The 22,166-nt window shown below is 49.4% G+C and overlaps 1 protein-coding gene across 1 annotated transcript in view; it reads right to left on the bottom strand.

The window, feature by feature from the left end:
- Igsf3 (immunoglobulin superfamily member 3) overlaps positions 1 to 22,166 on the bottom strand; it is an 89,746-nt gene that overhangs the window by 20,735 nt on the left and 46,845 nt on the right. Inside the window, exons 3-7 of the mRNA XM_059265966.1 lie at positions 17,456 to 17,833; positions 14,724 to 15,134; positions 9,422 to 9,811; positions 5,302 to 5,703; positions 1,257 to 1,661 (exon numbers count right to left, since the gene is read on the bottom strand). Coding sequence (XP_059121949.1) covers positions 1,257 to 1,661; positions 5,302 to 5,703; positions 9,422 to 9,811; positions 14,724 to 15,134; positions 17,456 to 17,833 — 1,986 coding nt within the window. The remainder of the gene's footprint in view (positions 1 to 1,256; positions 1,662 to 5,301; positions 5,704 to 9,421; positions 9,812 to 14,723; positions 15,135 to 17,455; positions 17,834 to 22,166) is intronic.

Below are 22,166 nucleotides of genomic sequence, written 5' to 3'. Positions count from 1 at the left end.
CCTCAAGCCAGTGGAAAACCTGATGAAGGTGTCTGGAGGAACCTCCGCTGCAGGACGCTCCCCAGGTTAGCACCTTCGGGATGACTGGGCTTCCAGGAGAAAGGAGTTCAAACTTAGCCCACAGGACAGGTTCCAAGACAAGAAAAGACTATGAAAAAGACCACATGGTTCCTCCAGTGACCAGCCCTGCGACCTCAGGCTAGCCCCTTTAATTCTTCCAGGGAATGTGAAATTCCAATCAAAGGGCTGTTCTTCCCCATCGGGGACAAAGAAGCTCAACAAATACCTCTGTCTTTCTTTTCTCCTCTAAGTTCCTAAACAAGGAACAAGGAAACCCCACACAAAATTACGGCCAGGATTATAAGCCTGGAGTGGCCCGCCCACATTTTAATGTCAGTGTCTACACACACACACACACACACACACACACACACACAGAGCAGGCTGCAGGCTGGAGACTATTCTAGATTGACAGAGTGCAGAGACAATACAACTCTAAGTGCCGTGTGCTCCCCACTGAAGTCTCCTTGGAGGTGGGGGTTACACTGAAGGACATAGCTAAGAAGTGAGACGGCACCAATGATGAATTCCCGAGTTGGACTATGTATGGGGTTGTGGTTTGGCAGGACAATGTCCTGTTCTTAGGGGTCACATACTGGAGGATCTACCAAGTGTCCTGGTGCCCTCCACCTACTCTGGAATGCACAAAAAGGGGGGGGGGTAGTGGGAAGGAAAGGAAAATATACACACAGGGAGAAAACACATGCAGTAGACATGAACTGTCCACCAAGGAAAGGGAGCACAGGTGATCTGAGTTTCTCAGAGGTGGGAAACAGATGCTGGGCCAGGGCTCGGTTTCTCTCCTCACGTCTCCCAGTCAGGCAAGCATACGCACTTCATGTCTTTCCATGTCACATAAGCAGACATCCTCATGGCTCACATGTCATGGCAGAACATGCCTCCATACATGACACTATGTCAGGTAAGAACAAGCATTCGTATCTCATGTCATAGGAGCACACATCCTCAAGTCTCTTATCACGTAAGCACACATCCCTGTGTCTCACGTATCCCATGCGCAGACATCTTCCTGTCTCACTGTGTCATTTAAGGACACGTCCTCGTGTCTCCTACCACATAAGCACGCACCCTTGCGGGCCCACCATGTCACATCAGCACACCCCCATGTGTCTCACCCTGCCGTGTAGACCCACCTGGGCCCTATAGCAGGGAGGCACTGCGGCCCGAGCACCCACCTGGTTGCAGCACCCGAATCTCCAGCAGGTTGGAGGTCCTCTCTGCCAGCCTCGTCCAGGTATTGTTGTAGTTCCTCCGCCACAGCTCCGCCACACACTGGTACTTGCCGGCCTCTGTGTCACTGGCCCGGCTGATGCTCAGGCGGACGTTGTTGCTGGACTCGGCCTTCTCGATGGCGGTCCGAGTTCGGAAGGTGGACGACCTGTCTCCCCACTGAACCCCTCCATCCCGTGTGAAGGTCACCAGATCATGGAACTCAACTGTGCCCACTGGCTGGAACCGCCATGTCACTGACACGGGGACGCGGGATGGGTAGTGGGGTTTGATGATGCACTGTAAGTCAAAGGAGTCGCTGTAGGTCACCCCTGGAGTCCGGGAGATGGCTGTGACGGCAAAGCCCGTGTCTGCAGGGAGAGCGAGAGATGAAGTACAGACAGCACCTGGCTTTTCCGGGGCAGTGTGTCATCAAATACGGGCCTCCTGGCAAAGCCAACAGGCAGAGTGGAGGCTGCAAGTTCTTAAGCGTTCTTGTCACAGGCAAGCTATTTCTTTAGGTACTGTGTTGAGGCCCAACTCAACAGTTCCTAAGACTTCACACAAAGAGGGCCCAGGCTATTCTTCTAAGCAACCCATCCCTGTCTCCTCCCAGTGAGACCTGAGGTCCTCATGTGGGTTTACAGTACATCTTCCTCTAGGGTAAGACACCAGAGCCTTCTCAAGGGCTCATACCACATGGCCAGGATCATTCCTAGCAATCCCAGAATTCTGTGCAAAAATAGCAGAGGAAAAGAAGTTCCAGAGCCAACTTCCTTCACTGCACATACCCAACACCCAGATAGCTGTCCCTGGTCCTCTAGCGCATGACGAACTGAAGTAGGCAGGTGAAGGCTGCCAACGCCTCCTCTAATTCCCCAGCAAAACCAAGGATCAGACAGGTACTAAGGGACATAGGACAGGAGGGCCTGGTCTCCAGGAGATGGACACCTGAGGTGGGGTGAAGCATCACTCCTAAATTGAGGTCCCTGCGGTCTGAGGGGGCTGTGAGTCTCTTAGTATTCCTTGCTGACTAGGAAGCATCCCTGATCTCTAACACTCACTCTCCAGTACACAGGACCTTCAGTGTGGATGAACACACTGCTCACAACAGTTAACGGTGGCCGGTATGTGCTGAATGCTGCATGCTAGGCCTGCTGTCAGGGGCTTGGCTTTTATCCGTCACTGGATCAACGCTGTACTTCAGGCAGGCTTGCTACCCCTTTTGCAGAGTGCAGAGAAGTCAAATACACCACCTGATACTGAGTGTAGTGAATGGCAGAGTCAGGCTACAGACCTACGTGCACCTCATTCCAGGGCCTGCCTGGGGCTGCTCTGCCCACGGGAATCATCAGACTGGTCAAAGGCACCAACTCTGCAGCAGGCAGTCAGTCACCTTCTTAGGACAGTTCCCAGCTGTGTGACATTAAGCAAATGATCTAAGTTCCCGCTGCCTCTGTTTTCCTTTCTGTAAAGGGTCCTTGTGAAGGTTAACTGAGTATGTAGCACATTGTTTACAGTCTAGAAAATATGTAGTTTGTTTAAGAAACAAAAGCGATGAAATACTTGAAAGTCTGTAGGTGAAACACAAAGAGTCTTCGGGCTTTCCCTAGGGAGCTGTTAGAGAATAGGTCGGCAAAAACTGCTGAACTCTCCGGATCTTCAATTTAAAAAATGAAGACACAGAGACTGATCCTGTGTGGCTGGGATGGCAACTTAGGCAGTGGTGTGTAGGACACAATGCCACAAGAGTGGTACAGATCAGGGATGCCAGGGAACAGGCCTTGTGCTGGGTGTTCCTGGCTTCCCATATGAAGCCATGGTGCCCAGGCCAACACAGGCTACACCATGGACACAGACCAGAGTGCACATGGCTGAGATGTCCCTCCAGTCACAACGGTCTATGGGCAGCCTATTAGTTCATCCACACACCTGTCACCGCTGAGGGAGATCCAGACAGAAATGTTTATGTGTCACTGTTTACTTTAAGTAAGACCATGGCTGGCAGGACACCCATGGTCCTAGTTCCAGAGGGAATCTAGAGACAGGGTCAAGTGAGCAGAGGCCGCCTCAGGATTCCAGGGGAGTGCTACTCAGCATGTCCCGGCTGTGGGAGCAGCCAGATGCGTGGTGAGTTTAAGAACACTCCTAGGGAAAGAACCCTGAATCACCCTTCCCTGGATACCCCCTAACCGCCTCGGTGAGGAAAAATACATGTAACAGATCCCAGAACCATCTCCCAAGTTCCCCTGTCTGGCTTCACAGCAGTGCCAAGCACAGGCAGCAGGAACTGCGATCATCACTGGAGGAAGTTTCTAGAAACAGAAATCCGAGCTGCCCGGGGACTGCAGAAGGCAAGCCCACCTTTGGGAGGAAGCTTTCAGAGAGCAGATGCAATTGCAGTGAGGGGGGGGGGGGGGGGACGGGACACAGAGGCTGCATCTGGGCTTTCCGTGATGCTGTGTCCGTTCCAAGTCCCAGACAGCAAGCCGGTCTAACCAAACGGGCACCACGGAACGCCAGGGGTCTGGAGCAGCTTACGGTTTCCCTACTGTTTGCATCTTTCTTTTTTTCTTTTTTTCTTTTTTTTTTTTTACTGCATGTCTTGCTTGGGGAGACACCTTGTTACCCTGAAAAGCTCTAGAACCGTGGCATGTGGCTTCCCCCTTTGTGAGGCAGCTGGAGGGAAGCCCTGGCATGGGGGGGGGGGCATTAAATATCAAATAGAAAACTTTTTTTTATCACCAGACGATTGAAAACAGACATTTAAGAATAAAGCAAAGGCGATGCTAATCTCGGCAGGGAGAACAAGGACTTGGTTGCAGTCAGCTCTACTCTACGCGGCCATCTTCACTGGGTGCTCAACAGCACCATCAGCCTTACCCTCAGGGAAGGTGGTGACTCAGTCCTCGAGAATGGGGACAGACAAAGCCTCCTGATAAACAGAAGGCCTGACAAAATAAGTTATCTTCCCAGCAAAGTAGCAGGCTGGTCTTTTAAAATGTGATAGACCGATTGCATCTGGCAGATAACACAGACAGAAGCCGCTTTGGATACCCTGTGAGAAGCAAATCTAATACTGCTTGGTTTCTGCAAATCTCGAGGTATCTTTTCACTCCGTGCAAATGCGGAAATGTTTTTTTCTTAAGTGGGGGCTTTACCGAGGAAGAGATAAAGACACAGGCCTACATGGGACCACTGAGCTGAGTGCTGAGACTCAGCCAGACATGGGGCAAGTGTATCGTTGGCAAAGAGCTTTCCATCTTGTTCAGCCACTTTTGGGGGGCTGGGCTGTGAGCAGCTGGGCAAGAACCCCTGTGGACAGAAGAAACTTATCACTCTACCCAGTCACTCTTTTCTTTCAGGCCAGTTTTACCACAGCCATGTCCTGCTAGTTGGTAGCACTAATCTGGCTAAAATCTTGATACCACCCAGTCCTAGGGGTGGTCACAGCCCAAGAGGGTCACTAGCCCCAGATGCCCCATCCACCATCAACTGTTAAGTTTCCTCAACCCTGAGCATGCTACCCTAGAGTCCTTTCAACGAAACCCTCTAGAAGACATCATTATCTCCAATCAGAACTGGTTTTCCTTTTTGGCCGAGTGTGTGATGCGATGCATATATGAGTATATGCATGTTTGTGTGTGGTTGCATGTGCGTATGTATGCATGCACAGGCCTGAGATTGACGTAGGCACCCTCAATTGTTATTCCACCTTATTCATAGAGGCAGGGTCTCTCAGTCAAACCCAGAGCTCACTGGTATGGGTGGTCTCAATGGTTAGCTTGCTTTAAGGAGCCCATGTCTGCTTCTGAGGCTGGAATTACAGGCATGATGTCAAGCCCACTCAACGTTTTCCTAGGGTTCTGTGAACCTGAATTCCAGATCTGAATGCTTACGGAATGCACTTTAACCACTGAGGCATCTCCCCAGGCCCTGCAACCAGAACGCTGATAAATAGGGAAGGAGCCGGACACAAAAGCATCGGCCACTGTCCCACTGCTCACTCACCAAGAGCTGTGATGGAGACGAGGGTACTGGCACGGCGCTCTCCCACGATCTGCCATTCTCCATCCACGGCCCGTACCCACTCCGTCACATGGCATTCGTACTGGCCCTCGTCCTCCTTCCTGCTGTTGAAGATGCCCAGGCTGAAGGCGTTGGGCTGCACCTGCTCCATCTGGATGCCCCCAAAGCTGCTGCGCTCCCAGTAGGACGAGCCCGACTGCACGGTGCCATCCCGGTCTAGCCACATGATGTTGCTGCGGCGGTTCTGCCGATCGACAAGCTGCCAGATGACAGAGAAGCGGCCCTGCAATCTGCCCACTGTGCGGACGCTACAGGAGAAGTGCAGATCCTCACCCTCAAGGATGACGCTGGCATTGCTGGCCACCTCCACGGAGATGCTGCTTTCTGGGGAGAAGAGAAAGTTCCACACTGAGGGTTTTTTACAGTCTCCACGGCGCCCTCCTCACAGATGACGCAGGAAGAAGGGTGCAAACCGAAACCCATGATTCTGACAGTGACACTGAAAGGATTCGAAACACTCTGATTTGTTTTGAAACACAACTTACTGTTGTAAGACCTGGCTGTTCAAACTGGGCACTGCTGCCTAGATCTGGTGGCCTAGAATGCTCTATGCTTGGTGTAGTGGATTGGGATAATGAGGTCCTAAGACCTAAGAGTAAATCAGAACCTGAGAAATATAACACAATGACAGGATGTTGATAGCATGAAATTATTTATGGGTGACCTGTTCAGACGCAGTTCAGGGCTTTTGGCTTGGAGTTTCGTCGTGAGGAATAACTTCCGAATCCTACTGCCCCTCAATCTTCCACCACTTGGAGCTACAGCAGTCAAACAAAAGCTATAAACATTCTTAGTGTGCCATCTGAATCCTTCAGGGAAGTATTAGGAAGTAGAAAAAAATGTCAGGAAGTGTTTGGAAGATGGCATGTGCTTGTGTGTGGAAAATGGGGCACAGATGGTCTAGTCTCCCAGAGTGTGTGGAGAGCAAAGTTTCATGCTTTCCTTGCCACAGAAGGAGGAGCCACAGCCAGCGGCTCACCATCTACCGCTCTCCTCTTTACTCACTTACTCAGCCGTGGGGCACCTCTGCTCTCTGCCCTGACAGTCTGCCAAGCAGCAGTGGAGATAAGAACTCCACTCCCTGCCTAGCTTGGTCTAGCCTCTGTCCCTCCTTTGGATAGCTGGTCTCAGTCAAGGGGATGAGTTAAAGTCCATAAGCCTCAGCTGCTGCTTCTGTAAGATACCATTTTTAACTTACAAAAGATTAAAAAGCAAAGAGGACAAGGCATACAGATCGTGCAGCACACCCAGTACGTTTTTTAAAGGTGGTACCCACAATCATGATTGATTTTACTATACTCAGGGATACTTCTGCTTTCATAAACAGCATGGCTAACACTTTCTTAATTATGCATATATTATTCTGTATAATTACCTGTATTGGGTTCAATGAGCTCATAAGAATTAAACAACACAAAACATAGTGTCATAATCAATTTGGACTCAATTTTCTAGGCACCACTGATGATCGATTAAGTCCAATCCCAGATCAAGAAGCACACCCGATCACTGCAGCGTTTGGATCCACTTATTCTTCTCCCCTTTATTTCCCCCACAGGCAGAAACAGAAAAGAAGAGCAGCAGGCCTCAGCCCTAGCTTGTGTCAGAGTGAGTATGCTGGACTTGTTTCACAGGAAGGAGGTCTGGACACGGTGGGGCAGCACTCTTCAGGAGGACAGCCTGTCCAGGGCAAGGCTCTGTAGAGCCATCGTCCACAGTGGCTGCGCTGCCTCGACTGTGGAATCTTGGTGTTCTTACCAAGCCTCAACTTATCATGTGCAGAGTTGGGATGTTACTGGTGCCGACTTAGGGTCATGACAGAGAGAAGGAAATGGGGAGGAGGGGCAGAACCGAGGGCTGAACCTAAGGCTTCATGGACGCTCTGTAGGCATTCTACCGCTGGGTTACAGCCCCAGGCTTTAAATTTGTCATCATTAATATTCTTCCTCACTGTTTTCAACTCAAGGTGAGATACGCAAAAGGCAACTTCAGCATCAAGGAAGAAAACCCTTCCGTCTGTCTTGTACAGAAGAAGGACCTGTAGGACATCAGTCATATGCTCGACTGTTACCCCAGTGGACTCTAAGGACATGCTGGATGGCTATTTGGAGAAAGCCTGGAAAACCTAGATAGAATAAAAGCCTTCTGGCAGCTGAGGCATGGGTAAACACAGATCTGGTGCTGCACTGCCCATTGTAACTATTTATACAGGTTCCCAGACTTTAAAAAGGTAGCCAACAAGTTAAAAATCCTCCAGACTGAATGAAAACCAAGACAGAGCTAATGAAAATCTGAGTGTGTGTTCACAAATGAAATTTCCAATCAGGAGGCTGCTGGCGGAGCACAGGCAGAGCGCAGAGCAGCGGGTTTGGAGTTAGAGCAAATGTTCCTAATGCAATTGCAAGTCAACCACTAACTGAACAACCGGATCAGCCACTTCCCTGTGTGCGCACTGACGTCTCCATCCACAAGATGGATGTAACACTAGCTTCTACAGGGACTGGAGGATTGAGAGCAGAGAGATCATTTATGCAGAAGCACTTTGGGTTCTTAGGAGGAAAGGTGCCATTAAAATCCAGGGCATTATCACCATTACCGATTGATTGTTATTCTTCAGTAGACTTACCCAAGTGGCCTTGGGGCAGGATCTGGTGCTGCTGGGGGACTTTAACTACCCAGTTATCTGCTGGAAAAGCAATATAGCAGGCCACAGATCATCAAACAAGTTCTTGGAAGGGCTGGGGGAAATCTTTTAGTACAAAAGATAGAGGGAGCCAACAGTGTGGCTGCCCTTCATGCCGTCCTTACGAAACAATGAGAGATTAGTTTAAAAGTTTAGAGTCTGTGGTTAGGGCAGGCACAGGAAGACAGGACAAAGAGTGTGGGCATTCAATCTGACAGTTTCAACTGTACGTGTGTTTAGCAAGCACCTAATCTATGCAAAGCATCATGCATCGCGAGGAAAGCACGCGAGTTCAAGGTTACGTACGTGTGTGTGTGTGTGTGTGTGTGTGTGTGTGTGTGTGTGTGTGTGAGTGTGTGTGTGTTCCAAGTACAACGAGCATGACAGAAAACAATCCCATTGATGAAAACAGAAAGAAGGGTGACAGGCCTCCTCTATTTTGGACTTCACACTTAACAGAGAAACATTTCAAATACATAAACGTGTAAATAAAAATGGAAAGGAAATCATTACAAGGCGAAGAGGAGGAACAGTCCTGGGAACTAAGAAAAGGTTAAAGGTTAGTTCTTAAACTAGACCATCTTGTTTAAAATCAGAGCTTTGTAAGTTTTGATTAACTTTTTGCTAAGAACAGAACTGTGAGAGAAAAGAGATTAATAAGGACGTCTTGGCACTATGGACATTTAAACATGGCATGCACACACACTGTTCATCTCTGGAGTTCCCAGAAGAGTGCCACCCATCCTGACATTGCCAGTGTGCATGGAGGCAGAGTCCCTGGAACAGCCTTGCGAGGACCAAGCTCTTGATCCAGGAAGACAGAGACCCCCATCCACTGAGCACTTTCTATGCACATTAAGAGGAACCTAACACTTGGTGCATGCTAGCAAGTACTCTATCACCCACTGACTTTTAACAATGCAATTTCAGTACAGAAGAGACAATTAGGGAAATACCTGCCTTGATACCTGGAAAAACCCAGACAGCAAATCCTTCTTAATAATGCAGCTGATGATATCCAAATCCTTCCCTAAGAGATGAGCTCTCCTTAAGTGAGATTTCAAGGCAGGCCTCTGCCCACTTCTTTTGGGATTTAATTCCCCTAGAGGAGCAAATGACTTCCTGGTCTTCCTCCAAACTGAGCTGGCAAGGCTGGTGTTTTACACCGAGCTACTTGAGCTCAAGTCTGCAGGTACCATCTCCAGCCGAGACATGCCCCTGTCGCTTTGTAGACATGGGGCTGGAGGAGGTGGAGAGGCCCTCTCTCTGGTCATCTTTATCCCAAATTCTGCCCCTTCTCCTATAGCTAGTCTCTCTCCCTCTGCACCAGGAACTAGTAAGTGGCGCACTTCTACTTACTGAGGGGAAGGACGACGATGGGGATGTTCTTGGGACGCTTGCTTTCCTTGTCAATGAACTCGCCAGTGACAGTCTTCTCTCGCTCTGTCACCCGGCAGTTGTATTTGCCACTGTCTTCCTGGCGGAGGTGGTATATCTTCAGCACAAAGACACCGTCACTCTCTTTGGACACTTTAAGCTGTCCCTTGGCTTCACGGTGGGCAAATTCACTGTTGAGGACGGGCACAGCATTAGGCCCCATGGTGGCGATGAGTGAGCTGTTGAAGGCCCAGGAGACGGCAAAGTACCGGTCGGGAATGTTCTGAGCCTCTAGGATACATCTGAACTCCACCGGCTCACCCACTGTGTGCAGCCTCTTATCTGTCTCCAGACGCACGGTGAACTCTTTGTCTGGGAACACAAACAAACTGGATGCATTCTGGGCAAATGGGGCTGCAACCCACTAAACTGCTTCAGGAAATCCCTATTCCCCTGACCTTCTTCATGACAATAACCACAGAGAAGATTCAGTGTTCATCTTGGAGAGAAAATCCAACTCTAGCCATGTAAACCCTTAAATACCAGAGTCCCAGCCAAACCCAGGAGGTCTAAGGAGTTTGCCATTCCCATCTAGACCAATAGGGCTCCGTCAATCGGTATGCTGCTCCAGATTAAACCAGGGCATGCAGACAAGCCTAGTCTCACTTAGATGGCAGATGCTCTGCTAGAGCAACATGACTACAAGTATGTTTGTTTGTTCAGCAGTTACTGTAAGACTCACCTCACAGAGGTCTATGAGACACAATTTGCGTAGTCTAGGTGCTGACCCCAATTCTAATCAACACACAGATGGATTTATTGAGATTCTCCTCCTTACCACTATAAGAACACTGAAAATTAGGTAAGGGTAAGACAAACTAGCTACATCACACAGACTGTCTTAGCACTAGCCTACAACCTGCCAGGTCATGACTTTAAGCAGACAGAGCAGGAAAGAATCCGCTAACAGCCAGGTGCCTCTGAACGTGGTGAAGGATCAAGGCAGAAACTCTTCCAAGAGCTGGTATCTACCTAGGCACAAGCATCACTGCAAACAGCATCACAGATCTCCAAGAAATAGCATATAGTTGACTTAAGAGGCGTCACCTTGTATCAGGAGGCACTCATGGCATACAAGGGAGGGGACAGGAAGACGACTTAAGACTGGGAGGAAGTGGCATCATCTCCCCTTGCTGTGGGGGCCTGGAGCTCCTAACTCCTTCCAGTTCTAGCCAAGTTCCTTGCAGAGAATATGGAGGGAAAACTCACATCACAGTGGTGTGTGAACTTTGTAAGGATTCATCAACATCAACACCACAATGGCCTTCCCTTTGTGGCACTCCCAGGCCATCACCCACCACCATCTTCGAGATCCATGCCTCAGCCATCCCAACCCATCCCTCACACTCTTCAAGCCTGTGAGAGCCCTGTTTCCCTGTGGAACTGGATCAGGTAAGGCAAGCAAGCTTCTCTACTCCAGTCCAGCTCAGCCTCTGTCTTCTCTTCATCCTTCCTTCCCACACACGCCAGTCTTTTGAGCCAGATACCATTTCTTGCTAGTGACTAACTCCTCCCTGTATTACCCAAATTTCCTGACATAGCAAAGTCCTCTCAACAATACCCCCGACATGTCAGCTGTGGCCCTCCTCCCCTTCTCAAACGAAACAGTCCTGGGAGACAATGGCAGACAGGAACAGGTTTTACTCCACTACTGTCTGCTGGGGGAGCATCCCCAGATGAGTGTGCCCATGTTATCCATTGTCATCATTAGCCCTCCAATCAATAAAATACAGTAATTCGTAACCCATCAGCAACCCTAAAAGGCACACCTTCCAGATGACTGCAGCATGGGACCCCAGGGGATCCCAGGGCCTCAGACCTTCTCATTTGTCCTAGACTAAGCAGGCTACCACTCTGGCTTTCCTCTTTTGGACGCCCTAGATGCTGCTTATCCCATGAGAATGTCCCAAGTTCCATGTAGCCTTCACAGTCCCTGGCTGGAGATGCAAACTCCCCTTTCTGCAGAGCAATCTGCTCTTGATTATGCCCAATCAACTGACTAAGGAATGTGGATTAGGTGATTCTATATCCCTTTTGCCTAGTCCACTTGTCCACAGCCACCAACCCAGTGACAGACACCAATGGCTGACCTGGCCCTCATTCTCCTGAGCCAGCTCTAGCCTCTGGGATTGCCCTCCTGCCTTGGTTCCAGGACGCCGTCCCTTCTGCCTTTCCCCTGCCCTGGCTGACCACTCTGCTCCTCTCACAATGGGGCCTCCTTTGACCACCTCCTGCCATGGATCTCTTGAGCTTGTTCCCATTCTTGCCCCACGGACTTTCCAGAACCCTCCTCACTTGGGTCAGGGTCAGTCTTTAAACCCTCTACATGTCCATGTCCAATGACACAATGGGTGTGCACTGTTATGAACGTCTCTGAAAGTGTGCTTACTGGGGGATCCCTCGCTTAAGTTACAGAGACAGCCAATGCTGCCACTAACAGGTCAGCAGACCTCCCAGCTGGGCTCTGCAAGTCCTCATGACCCTTCACCTCCCTTGTCTTCTCACAGTTGAGGGAATCACGGACGACTCCTTCACCACATCTCTATCCTTCTGCCTCCAGCACCAGGGCTGCCCTCCTAGGCCACCACCACAGCCTGGCCGTGTGAGTTCTTCACAAGCCTGTCTCCTGATTTCATACCCAACCTGTCTAACAAATGTCCACATGCCCCCTCCTCCACATGCCTGAGCTCTTCCTTCTAAATGGCCCAATCAGATGGATAATTCCTAATTAAAATCTCTGTTCCTGCGGTGGTGTAAGGGGAGGAGACCTCCTTTACGTCATGTAAAATCTTTTACTGCTCAATAGGGCAGACATCTGGCTGAAGCAAGAGAGAAGCACACAGCTTCTTGTGCGCTACCCACTGGTTCCCACACTTGCACGTGAGGAAGCGTACTCACCCAGGTGCACCTCTCTGGTATCCCCCAAGGACCCCCTAAAGTTCCAAGAAGAATGGCTTGACAACGCCTGGTCCACAGGGTCAAGCCCATGCTCCACCTCACAGTATGTAGCTGCAGGTACCCATCCTTCCTTCCTTCTTTCCTTCCTTCTTTCCTTCCTTCCTCCCTCCCTCCCTCCCTCCCTCCCTCCCTCCCTCCCTCCCTCCCTCCCTCTCTCCCTCCCTCCTTCTCTTCCTCCCCTACTGCTCAATCTAGACCTCAACATCTGGTCACTTGACTTTCTTCTGCCGGCCAGCTACCAAGTGACCTATGCCTCCCGCATTTCCTGCTGCTGTCTGCTCAACCTTGACACAGCTCAAGGCACCAGAGGAACTGGAATTCCCAGATTTGCTATACTAGCATCTTCTCCAGGAAAACGTAGAGCTCACACAGCCTTCACTACTCACACAGCACTCAGCACCCTAAGTGCGCAGAGCAATGTCGTGCATCTTGGCATCCCGATGCCTCACACCACACCTTCAGCGCTGTAAATACTAATGTCTATTCAAATAAACATGAAGCAAAAGACTGGAAGCTGGAGTTGCAACTCCTGAGCCTGAACAGGAACACACAGTGAAGCTATCAACACTTCTTTTTCCCATTAAAATTTTCCTTTGCTGGCTTAGGCTGGATATATTTGCAGGACAAATTCAAAATGTCCTAATTCTACATTGGTAAGATTAAAATAAAGAAGATTAGCTGATGCAACCTAATTTAAAAGTATTAAGACTTGAAATTAGGCCCAGACTTTTTTGACACTGATCTTAACATCAACCAGGAAGGAAAACGATAAACAGGAACTAAAGCCTCTTGGATAAACTTAATATTAGAAGATCCAGAAACTACTAAGAGCCCTGGTCCTAAGTGTGGATCAAGTGTGCCCTTCTCACCAAGCAAGAATCCAACCTTCTTTTGCTTTCACACCCATCAAGTGTCCAGAGGATCCTCTCAACCCTGTTCCCTCCAGAGCTGTGCTACACAAAATGTAGGCATGTAAGAACGACCGGGGAAGTACATCAGAAACGTAGCCTCCCAGTCCCGCTCCCAGCAGTCTCCGAGTAGGGACTCCAGGGATGAGTCAGAAAATTTAGTATTAGGTGAGTCGGAAGCATTGCTCTCAAATGTCACAGTACCCATGCAAGGACCGAGGTAAGTGACCACCAGGACAAGAAGGACAAGAGACAGGTTCTGACAAGGGTGCGACCACCCGCAGCATAGACACTTCCTCTCCTCATCAGGACCAACAGCCCTCAGCAGGCCACCTCAGTGACAGCTTGATGACCACCCTCCAGCCCAAGCCAGGCCCACGTAGGAACCTGCCCCAGCTCAGCAGAGGCAGCCAACAGCTGTCAGTTCTACACTGGAGCTCTGCAGGTGCAAGAACCGGGAGGAGAACCTGAGTCTCAGGAGGTGCCAAGAGACACTGTGGAGGACTGCGGCTTGCCAGGCCGCCATCACTACCTCAGTAACTGAAACATCATCCAACTGGGTGGCATCCACGGCTAACAGGAATGGGAACCCAGCGGTATAGGATACCAAGATTTTCTGTGAAATCTCTCATTTTTAAAATTTTTTTATTTTATGTGTGTCTTGCTGCATGTATATATGTATATCACACGTGTGCTTGGAGATCAAAAGAGGGCAAAGGACCCCCTGGAACTGAAGTTAGCAATAGCTGTGAACTACCATGTGGGAGCGAGGAATTGAACCTGGGTCCACTGCAAGAGCAACAAGTGCTCTTGGCCACTCGCCAGCCATCTCTCCAGCCACATTTTTCTTCAAAATCTCTCATTTTTATTTGCAGTTTCTTTTCTTTTTCTTTTTTTTAAATATTTATTGATTTATTATGTATACAGTATTCTGTCTGCTTGTATGTCTGCAGGCCAGAAAAGGGCACCAGATCTCATTAGGTGGTTGTGAGCCACCATGTGGTTGCTGGGAATTGAACTCAGGACCTCTGGAAGAGCTGCCAGTGCTCTTAACCTCTGAGCCATCTCTTCAGCCCAAAATCTCTCATCTTTAAAAAACAAATCTCTTATTCAAAATAATGTACGATACCACATTGTAAAGAAAACACGACAATGAGCAGAGGCCCAGTATGGGCAGCTGTCTGTGACTCACTGGGAGTTGGGTCTCTGTTCCCGTTTTCTACAGCCTACATTACAACCCTCTCCAACCTCACCCTAACCCCTACTGTGTTGTTACGGTCACCAAACAAGGTGTCCCCACACCCTCCTAGTGTCTGACTCCCCACCAGGTAAAGGACAAGAAGCAGAGAGAGACTGACCGGTGGGCTGGACGTTGACGACAGCACCCTCGGAGCGCTTCCGGGTCATGGCGTACCAAGAGCCATCTGGATCCTGGATCCACTCGGCAGCCTCGCAGTAGAACTCGCCCTGGTCGGAAGGCTGCAGGTGGAAGAGGGTGAGGCGGAAGGTGGTCCTCCCCAGCTTGTCCAGCCGCACCTCCCCCAGGCTCTGCCTCTGGGCGTATTCGCTGCTGGAGTGCAGGATGAAGTCGCGGCTCAGGGCGATGACCTCCACAGGCTTCTCGCCACCCTTCCGCCGAAGCCAGGATACGGAGAGGTGGCTGTGCTGGTCGCTCTCAGTGGACACTTCACAACTGAGCTCCAGGGGGTCCTGTTCCACTTTGTGCAGAGTCTGGGGGACAGCTGTGGCCTGCAGGGAATCTGGGATCACTGTAACATAAAATGTTCCCACGGAGGAAGGTTACAGGGCTGCAGAATCTGAGACTCGCCTTCCCGGAGGTTAGGGCCCTATTCCACACAGAAACCACTGTTACAGCCTCAACAAAGGCAGCTCTGACAATCGATTCAAGGCCACACACAACCCCCGAAAGGCATAGAAACCTAAATACGCTTTTCTGTTATGATAGCTAAGATAATATTTTTGGCACTGACACCTGCTTGGTATTTTAACGACACTCAGAGCAAAGACGGATTTTATTTGGAAAATGTATACAACAAAGAACTCCCTGAGAATACCATATAAGAACAATCGTTGAGGTCTAACAAGATCTGTTGCTCATTTTGGTATTGCTTTGAGATACCTTAACCTCACGACCTGGACCTTCTGGCTTTACATTCCTACACAGTCCCTCCCTTTTCCCTTCTCGACCTACTCTCCATCCCACCTCCCAGTTTATCTCATCAATGCACTGTCCTTAGAAGGCTCCTTACAAAGGACACTGGGGAGTGGAACCAGAGAAAACCATCCTCACCCCTACTTTGCCCTCGTATTGGGGACAGAACCTAGGACTTCATAAGTAACAAGCAAGGACTCTACTACTGAGCTACAACCCTAGACCCTAGCTCTTTAATTTGGAGACAAAGTCTCACTATGTTGTCCAAGGTGTCCTTGAACTTGTGATCTTCCAGCCTCAGCCGTCCAAGTGGCTGGATTACGAATGGACACCAGTAGGCCTGGCCTGCTCCCCTGTACCTTCACAGGATTCATCCAAGTGGCCCACAGCAGAAGGAAGCCACAGGACACAGAGGACTCATCAGATAAATGAAGACACTGCTGTGTCCCATCACTGGAGTTTTATTCCGACTTTTATCTTTCTGAGGGTTAAACACCACCCCCACACTGCTGCCTCTGCTGCCTGATAAAGGCGCTCCAGTCACTACAAGGGTACATCTTCCTCCCAGAGCCTGTCCCAAGACTGAGGCTTAAAGTCCTCTTACTAGGACACAGGTTCATTACAGGAATGAAAACTAAGCGAAAGCAGTGTCCTTATCGACAAAGACCCACCAACACGTCCTGCCTAACTGTGGGAATGAGAGGTAGAGCTCAGGACGTGGGCACAAACAGGAACAGCCTGCTCTTTGTCCTTTCTCACTGGCAATGGGTAGCCAGAGATGTCCACCCTAAACACTCCCCACCCTTCCAGCTGACATCTTCTACAGCATGCAGAGAACATGCAGGGAGAGAGGCAGTCCACAGCTTCTTAGCATGCAGCCAGGGAGGCCTGGGTACCAAAAGCCCTACTCTCTCCCTGTACCTCAAAACCTGTCCTTTTTGCTCATCATTTCTGAGGGACGGTGTCCAGGGAATTTCACCCCCAAACAGGGACACCTGTGTGTTGTCAATTACTTCACATTAAAGAAAGACCCTTTGGACAGCAGTAGATGCTTCAAGCAGTGATATTCCAGTGCCTGTCTGCCCAAAGGGCAGGCCTGCTGAAGACGCTCTTACCTTCTATTTCTTCTCTGGATTTTCTATTAATTAAACTCATATCGACAGGAAAGGAGATTAAGGAACACAACTGCTCACAGGCAGCTTCAGTCACAAGCTACTCTCTGTCTCTGGGATCCACTCACTCCCCACAGAACCATTACTGTTGTCTGAGCATCGGCCCAGGTTGTTCACTAAAATCACTTACTATCCCTCCAAACGCTCTCGTTCCCTTCTCGTCCCCTCTCCCCTCTGAGCGTCTGGAACTGACTGGGTTATTGAGCAGAAACTCTCCGGAGACACACACATTGCTGCACTCCTCTGACGCCCCTCCTGCTGGATCTATGGTCACTTCATCCTGGCCTCTGCAGGGGGGGAGCTCTGCCTTGCTCTTATTGGGGCTTTGCCTCTCTCCCGGCTGATCTCATCCACTTTACCTTCCAAACCCTGCCTCCAAATTGTCGCCCACAAATGTCCTTGCCACAGGGCAGTCCCTTGCCTCGGCCTCCTGGATGCTGGGATTACAGGCATGAGGTACCATGCCCGGATCTTGCCTTTATACACTCATATTGCCTTTCACCAGTAAAAGGTCTGGTTAACCACTGAGGTTCTTAATGTTCAAGAGAACTCTCCCAAGGGTCAGCCTTAAAATAGTGTTCACGAGTGTACATAGAAATCGTGTTCACTCATGCTCCCTAATGTATTCTAAGATATTTGGGGAAGAATCTGTTTCTCAGTCATATGGTATGCAGCAAAGGTACACGGCAACAGAGGGGACTCAGGCCGGACACTGGCCACATGAAAGCAGTGTCCCCTTCCTTACCCACTAGGTCCATCTTGGCACTGTAACTTCCAAAGTAGCGCTCATCAGTGTTGGGGGTGTGACATTCATACTCCCCAGCATCCCGGGCTTGCAGATCTGTGATGTGAAGTAAGGCCGAGTTCCCCTGGATTCTCTCCACGTAGATCTTCCCACCTCGGACTCGTTGGGTGTAGATGGCGTAAGGAAAGGAGGAGTCCACTGTGCTAACAATCTGTACTTCACGCTGCGGGGCGGAGGGCAGGTAAATGGACCACTGGAAGTTCTGCTCCGAGGGACCCTGGTAGCCACTCACGTTGCACCAAATGGTGATGTGGGAGCCCTCTGTGCGGTACAAGGGCCCTTCCTGGACGGTGACCTGTCGCTGTGCTGACACCACACCTAAGGGAGACAGACACAACAACGTGCTTACTTTTCTGACCAAATGCAAAGCAGACAGCAGTCCCCGGAGGCTTTGTTATTTGTGTGACATGATGGCAATATAAATAGGTTACTGGCCCTTTCCGAGGCACCCTGTGATTTATAAATATTAATTAAAACACTGTAGTAAAGCTCTGTATCTAATTTGCATATATGAGAATTTGATCGCACAAGGACGCGGCTCTGTTACTTATTCAACAGTGACCCTTGTGAATTTCATTTGGTCTCTCTGTCATTTATACGGCAGTTTTATATCTATTTATTAATGCTGTTTATAAAGTTTTTAATAAAATGAACAGGAAAAGTTGAATCCTTGGCACAAATCCAGCCGAAAACAAATAAAAGCAACCGCTTTGTAATCTGGTTGAAATTAAATGTTTCTCCCATGATTAGCACGGCTGGCCCAAGAAAGTCATTGAGTCTTTTTCATTTGAGGGGGGTGGGCTGTGCCTCACACTTTATTTCCATCTCATCCCAAGGAGCATCTCCTTTTCCCTGTACAAACAGTGGCAAGCAAATCCCGCAATGGCTGCCGGGTTATAAAGAGTGAGCAGGAATGTGAAGCCAAGCAGATTCCCACCAGCAGACAAGCAGAGCGGGGCAGTGCAGAGGAAGACCTGAAACAAGGTCAGCTTGGGCTCTCGGCTCTGATTGGCCCGTCAAGCCCCTGCTTCCTGGTTCCAACACAGCTGCCCAAGGTCACTTCCGCCTCTGCCTGCCCTCTCTTTGCCCCACACATTGCCTCTTGCAGGGGCAAAACCTAACTATGGAGACTCAAGTTTCTCACCCCTGCCATCTGCTGTGCCTTCAACAGGGTCTAAATGTGCCCCACAAGGGGTCATAGGCTGGAAGCCAAGCCTTTGGCGAAGTGAGAGGGGAAATGAGGCCTAGGACAAGGGCAAGAGGTCAAGAGGTCACGGGAACTCTGGAGGGATCAATGCTAATAGCAAACCCTCCATCTCTGGCTTCCTGCCTCACTCTAAAATGGGTCCTCACTCTTGCACATGTCAGGATAACATCTACCATGTTGTGGCCCAGTCAAGAGGGCCCTCACCAGTAACAGAACACACAGGGCCAACCAAACGTCTTTGGCCTTTGATCTCTAAAACCATGGCTTTAAAAAAAAACACAAAAAACAAAAAATACTCCACTTTAGGATTTTGTTACAGCAATAAAAAATGGATTGCTAGCTGGGCAGTGGTGGTGCACGCCTTTAATCCCAGCACTTGGGAAGCAGAGGCAGGCCGATCTCTGTGAGTTCAAGGCCAGCTTGAGACCAGAGACAGAGCAAGATCCAAAATGGCCCGGGGCTACACATAGAGAAAGTCTGTCTTGAAAAATTAAAAAAGAAGAAGAAGAGGAGGAGGGGGAGGAAGAGGAGGAGGAAAATGAATTGCTATATCTGACCATTCCTGAGCCACTCAAACATGGAGAGACACCTCTCTGCATGCTCCCTGGGCAGCAGCTGGGTGTGGCAGATGCCAGGGACAGCAATGTGTGGCAGAAAGAGCATCTGAGGCCTGGCTTCAGGAGTTAGCACAGCTCAGACCAGACACAGATGCACTTTCGTTTGCAGGCCTTGGTCTCATCTTACAGAAAGACTCCAGAGAGGACAACATTGCAATGCTGGTGATGTCACTTAGCAGCTGAGACCCTGTGTAAGTCACTCGAGGCCTTATTATAAGCCTCAGTTTCCTCCTGTGCAAGACGAAAAAGACTGGATGTCTATAAAGCCTCCGACTTGGAGCCTAAGACACAATTAATACTCAATAAAAAGCACACAATGGGCCGGGTGGTGGTGGTGGTGGTGGCGGCGGCGGCGGTGGCGGCGGCGGCAGCTACGGGGGGTGCACACCTTTAATCCCAGCACTCGGGAGGCAGAGGCAGGCCGATCTCTGTGAGTTCGAGGCTAGCCTGGTCTACAGAGTGAGATCCAGGAAAAGGCACAAAGCTACACAGAGAAACCCTGTCTCGGGGAAAAAAAAAAAAAAAAAAAAAAGCACATAATGGACCTAGATCTGGAGACAGATCTTGGTCAATAACTGCTCAGGGACATTTTGGTAGCCTCCTGTGAATCTTGGCTGCTCACACCTACCCAAAGCTCCAGCCCACTCCCATGAAACCTTTTCTTTTACCCAATAGAAACTTAGCCCAAGCAGACTCAGCTTCTAGGCAAGTGGGATAACGCTAATCTTAGTGGGACACAGCTCAGTCCAGCCCAGGGGGCCCTTGGGCCTCAAAAGCAAGCTAGCCTAATCTGCATGACAACAGACCCCCCCCCCCAAAGGCCAGCTGTGCAGAGGGAAGTCCTGTGGTACTTGTATCTGTGCCGAACTGTTTCAAAGTCTTACAGAGAATGCCATCCTGGTTTCAGCAGAAGCAGCAAAATGAGAACAAAATATATATATTATTTTACAAAGGGCAGGGAGGGGTTGAGGAGAGAGCTTAGTTGGTTAATGTGTCTTACCACACAAGGAGCTGAATTTAGCCCCCAGCACCCACTGGCTAGGCACCGTAACCCACATGTGTAACCCCAGCACTGGTAGGTAGCGACAGGAGGCTGGCCTGGGGCTTGCTGGCCAGCAGAGTTAGCCAGCTTCTGGGTAGTGGGCAGAGAGCAAGGGGAGCCCCAGGTCAATGCAAAACCTCGTCTCAAAGAACGACGTCAAAAGGTGATTAAAGAAGATGCCCATCATTGACTTCCCTGTTGTGGAATATTCTTTTAAGACGTGTTACATTGGCTTATGCTGTGGAATATTTGTTTAATGAGGCAAAGGTATGTTGTATTTGTTCAATTCTGTGACGCTGTGTTACTTTGTCTAAAACACCTGATTGGTCTAAAAACAAGTTGAATGGCCAGTGGTAAGGCAGGAGAAAGGATAGGTGGGGTTGGCAGCAGAGAGAATAAACAGAAGGGGAAATCTGGGAAGAGAGGATGAAACAGAGAGAAAAGAAGGGGCCAGCCACCCAGCCACACAATCAGACAATAAATAAGAAGGAAAGGAAAGATAAACAGAAATAAAGGTAAAAGCTAGAAGCAAAAGATAGATGGGATAATTTAAGTTAAGAAAAGCTGGCAAGAAACAAGCCAAGCTAAGGCTGGGCATTTATAAGAAAAAATAAGACTCCATGTGAATTTATTTGGGAGCGGGGTGGCAGGCCCCCCACCTAAGAGTAAAGAGTAATTAAACAACCAACTACACTCCCCCCTTCCACATACAAGTACATGTATGTCTATGTGTGTACACACACATCCCAAACCGAAACCCCTCCCACCCCTCCAACCCCTCCCACACCACCACCCCCCACACATACATGAGGAGAGGATACCTAAGCAAGACAAAGTGACATGTGAACCTGTTGCTTTCTGCTTGATGACAGCTATTACTATATTTAAAGCCACAGCAAAGGCAACTAACAATAATTTCCAGTGTTAAAATTTGGCACCTAACATGAGTTTTATGAAATTTATACACACATACACATACACTGTGACAGTTCACTCAAACACTTGAGTACTCCTGGAATGCACAACACTATGAAAACAAGTTGACTACAATCACAACATTAGGGCTCCTTGACATTCAGTCTGCTCTGTACGTCAGTGATCTGTCACTGAACAGCTGCAAACACACCATGCCCACTGCAAAGAAGACTGGGGGCAGCTTAGAGAAGGCCAGCACCTTCCTTGCTGAACTGCTTCTCATCTTTGGACCCACATGGAATCACAGAGACACTGAGGCAGGGGAAGCTTCAAAAACTAACAGTGCCTTGATGCCTCCGATGATGTCATCCATGTGGGCTGCAGCCTGGGGCAATTAGTTCTCTCCTAGCACCATGTGGTCCCCAGGGATGGAACTCAGGTCACAGGCTTGATGGCACGTGTCCTTACCATCTCACCAGCCCCATGAAGTGCAGCTTAGGCATCAGGATTTTTAATTGCCCCCATGTAATCCTGAATATGTATATCGGACTTAAGAACTGTCTGCTTTGGGGTTGGGGAGATGGCTTCATCGGCCATACAAGCATAAGAACCTGAGTACAGATTCCCATTCCCCATGTACAAGTTGATACAGCAGCGCAGGCCTGTGATTCCAGTGCTGGGAAGGTGCAGGCAGTCTAGCAGAATCAGCAAGCTCCAGGCTCAGTAAGAGATCCTGTCTCAGAGGAAATAAAGCTGAAAGCAATCAAGGAAGACATCCGATGTTGAATGCTAGCCTCAAGTGCACACTCACATGAGCACGAATACACTCACAAAGAACTGTCAGCCTTAGGATGTCTCTTTTCTGAATCG

This window comes from Peromyscus eremicus, chromosome 6 (genome assembly GCF_949786415.1).
Source record: "Peromyscus eremicus chromosome 6, PerEre_H2_v1, whole genome shotgun sequence".
NCBI lineage: Eukaryota > Metazoa > Chordata > Mammalia > Rodentia > Cricetidae > Peromyscus > Peromyscus eremicus.
This window is presented reverse-complemented; position numbering and strand designations above follow the sequence as displayed.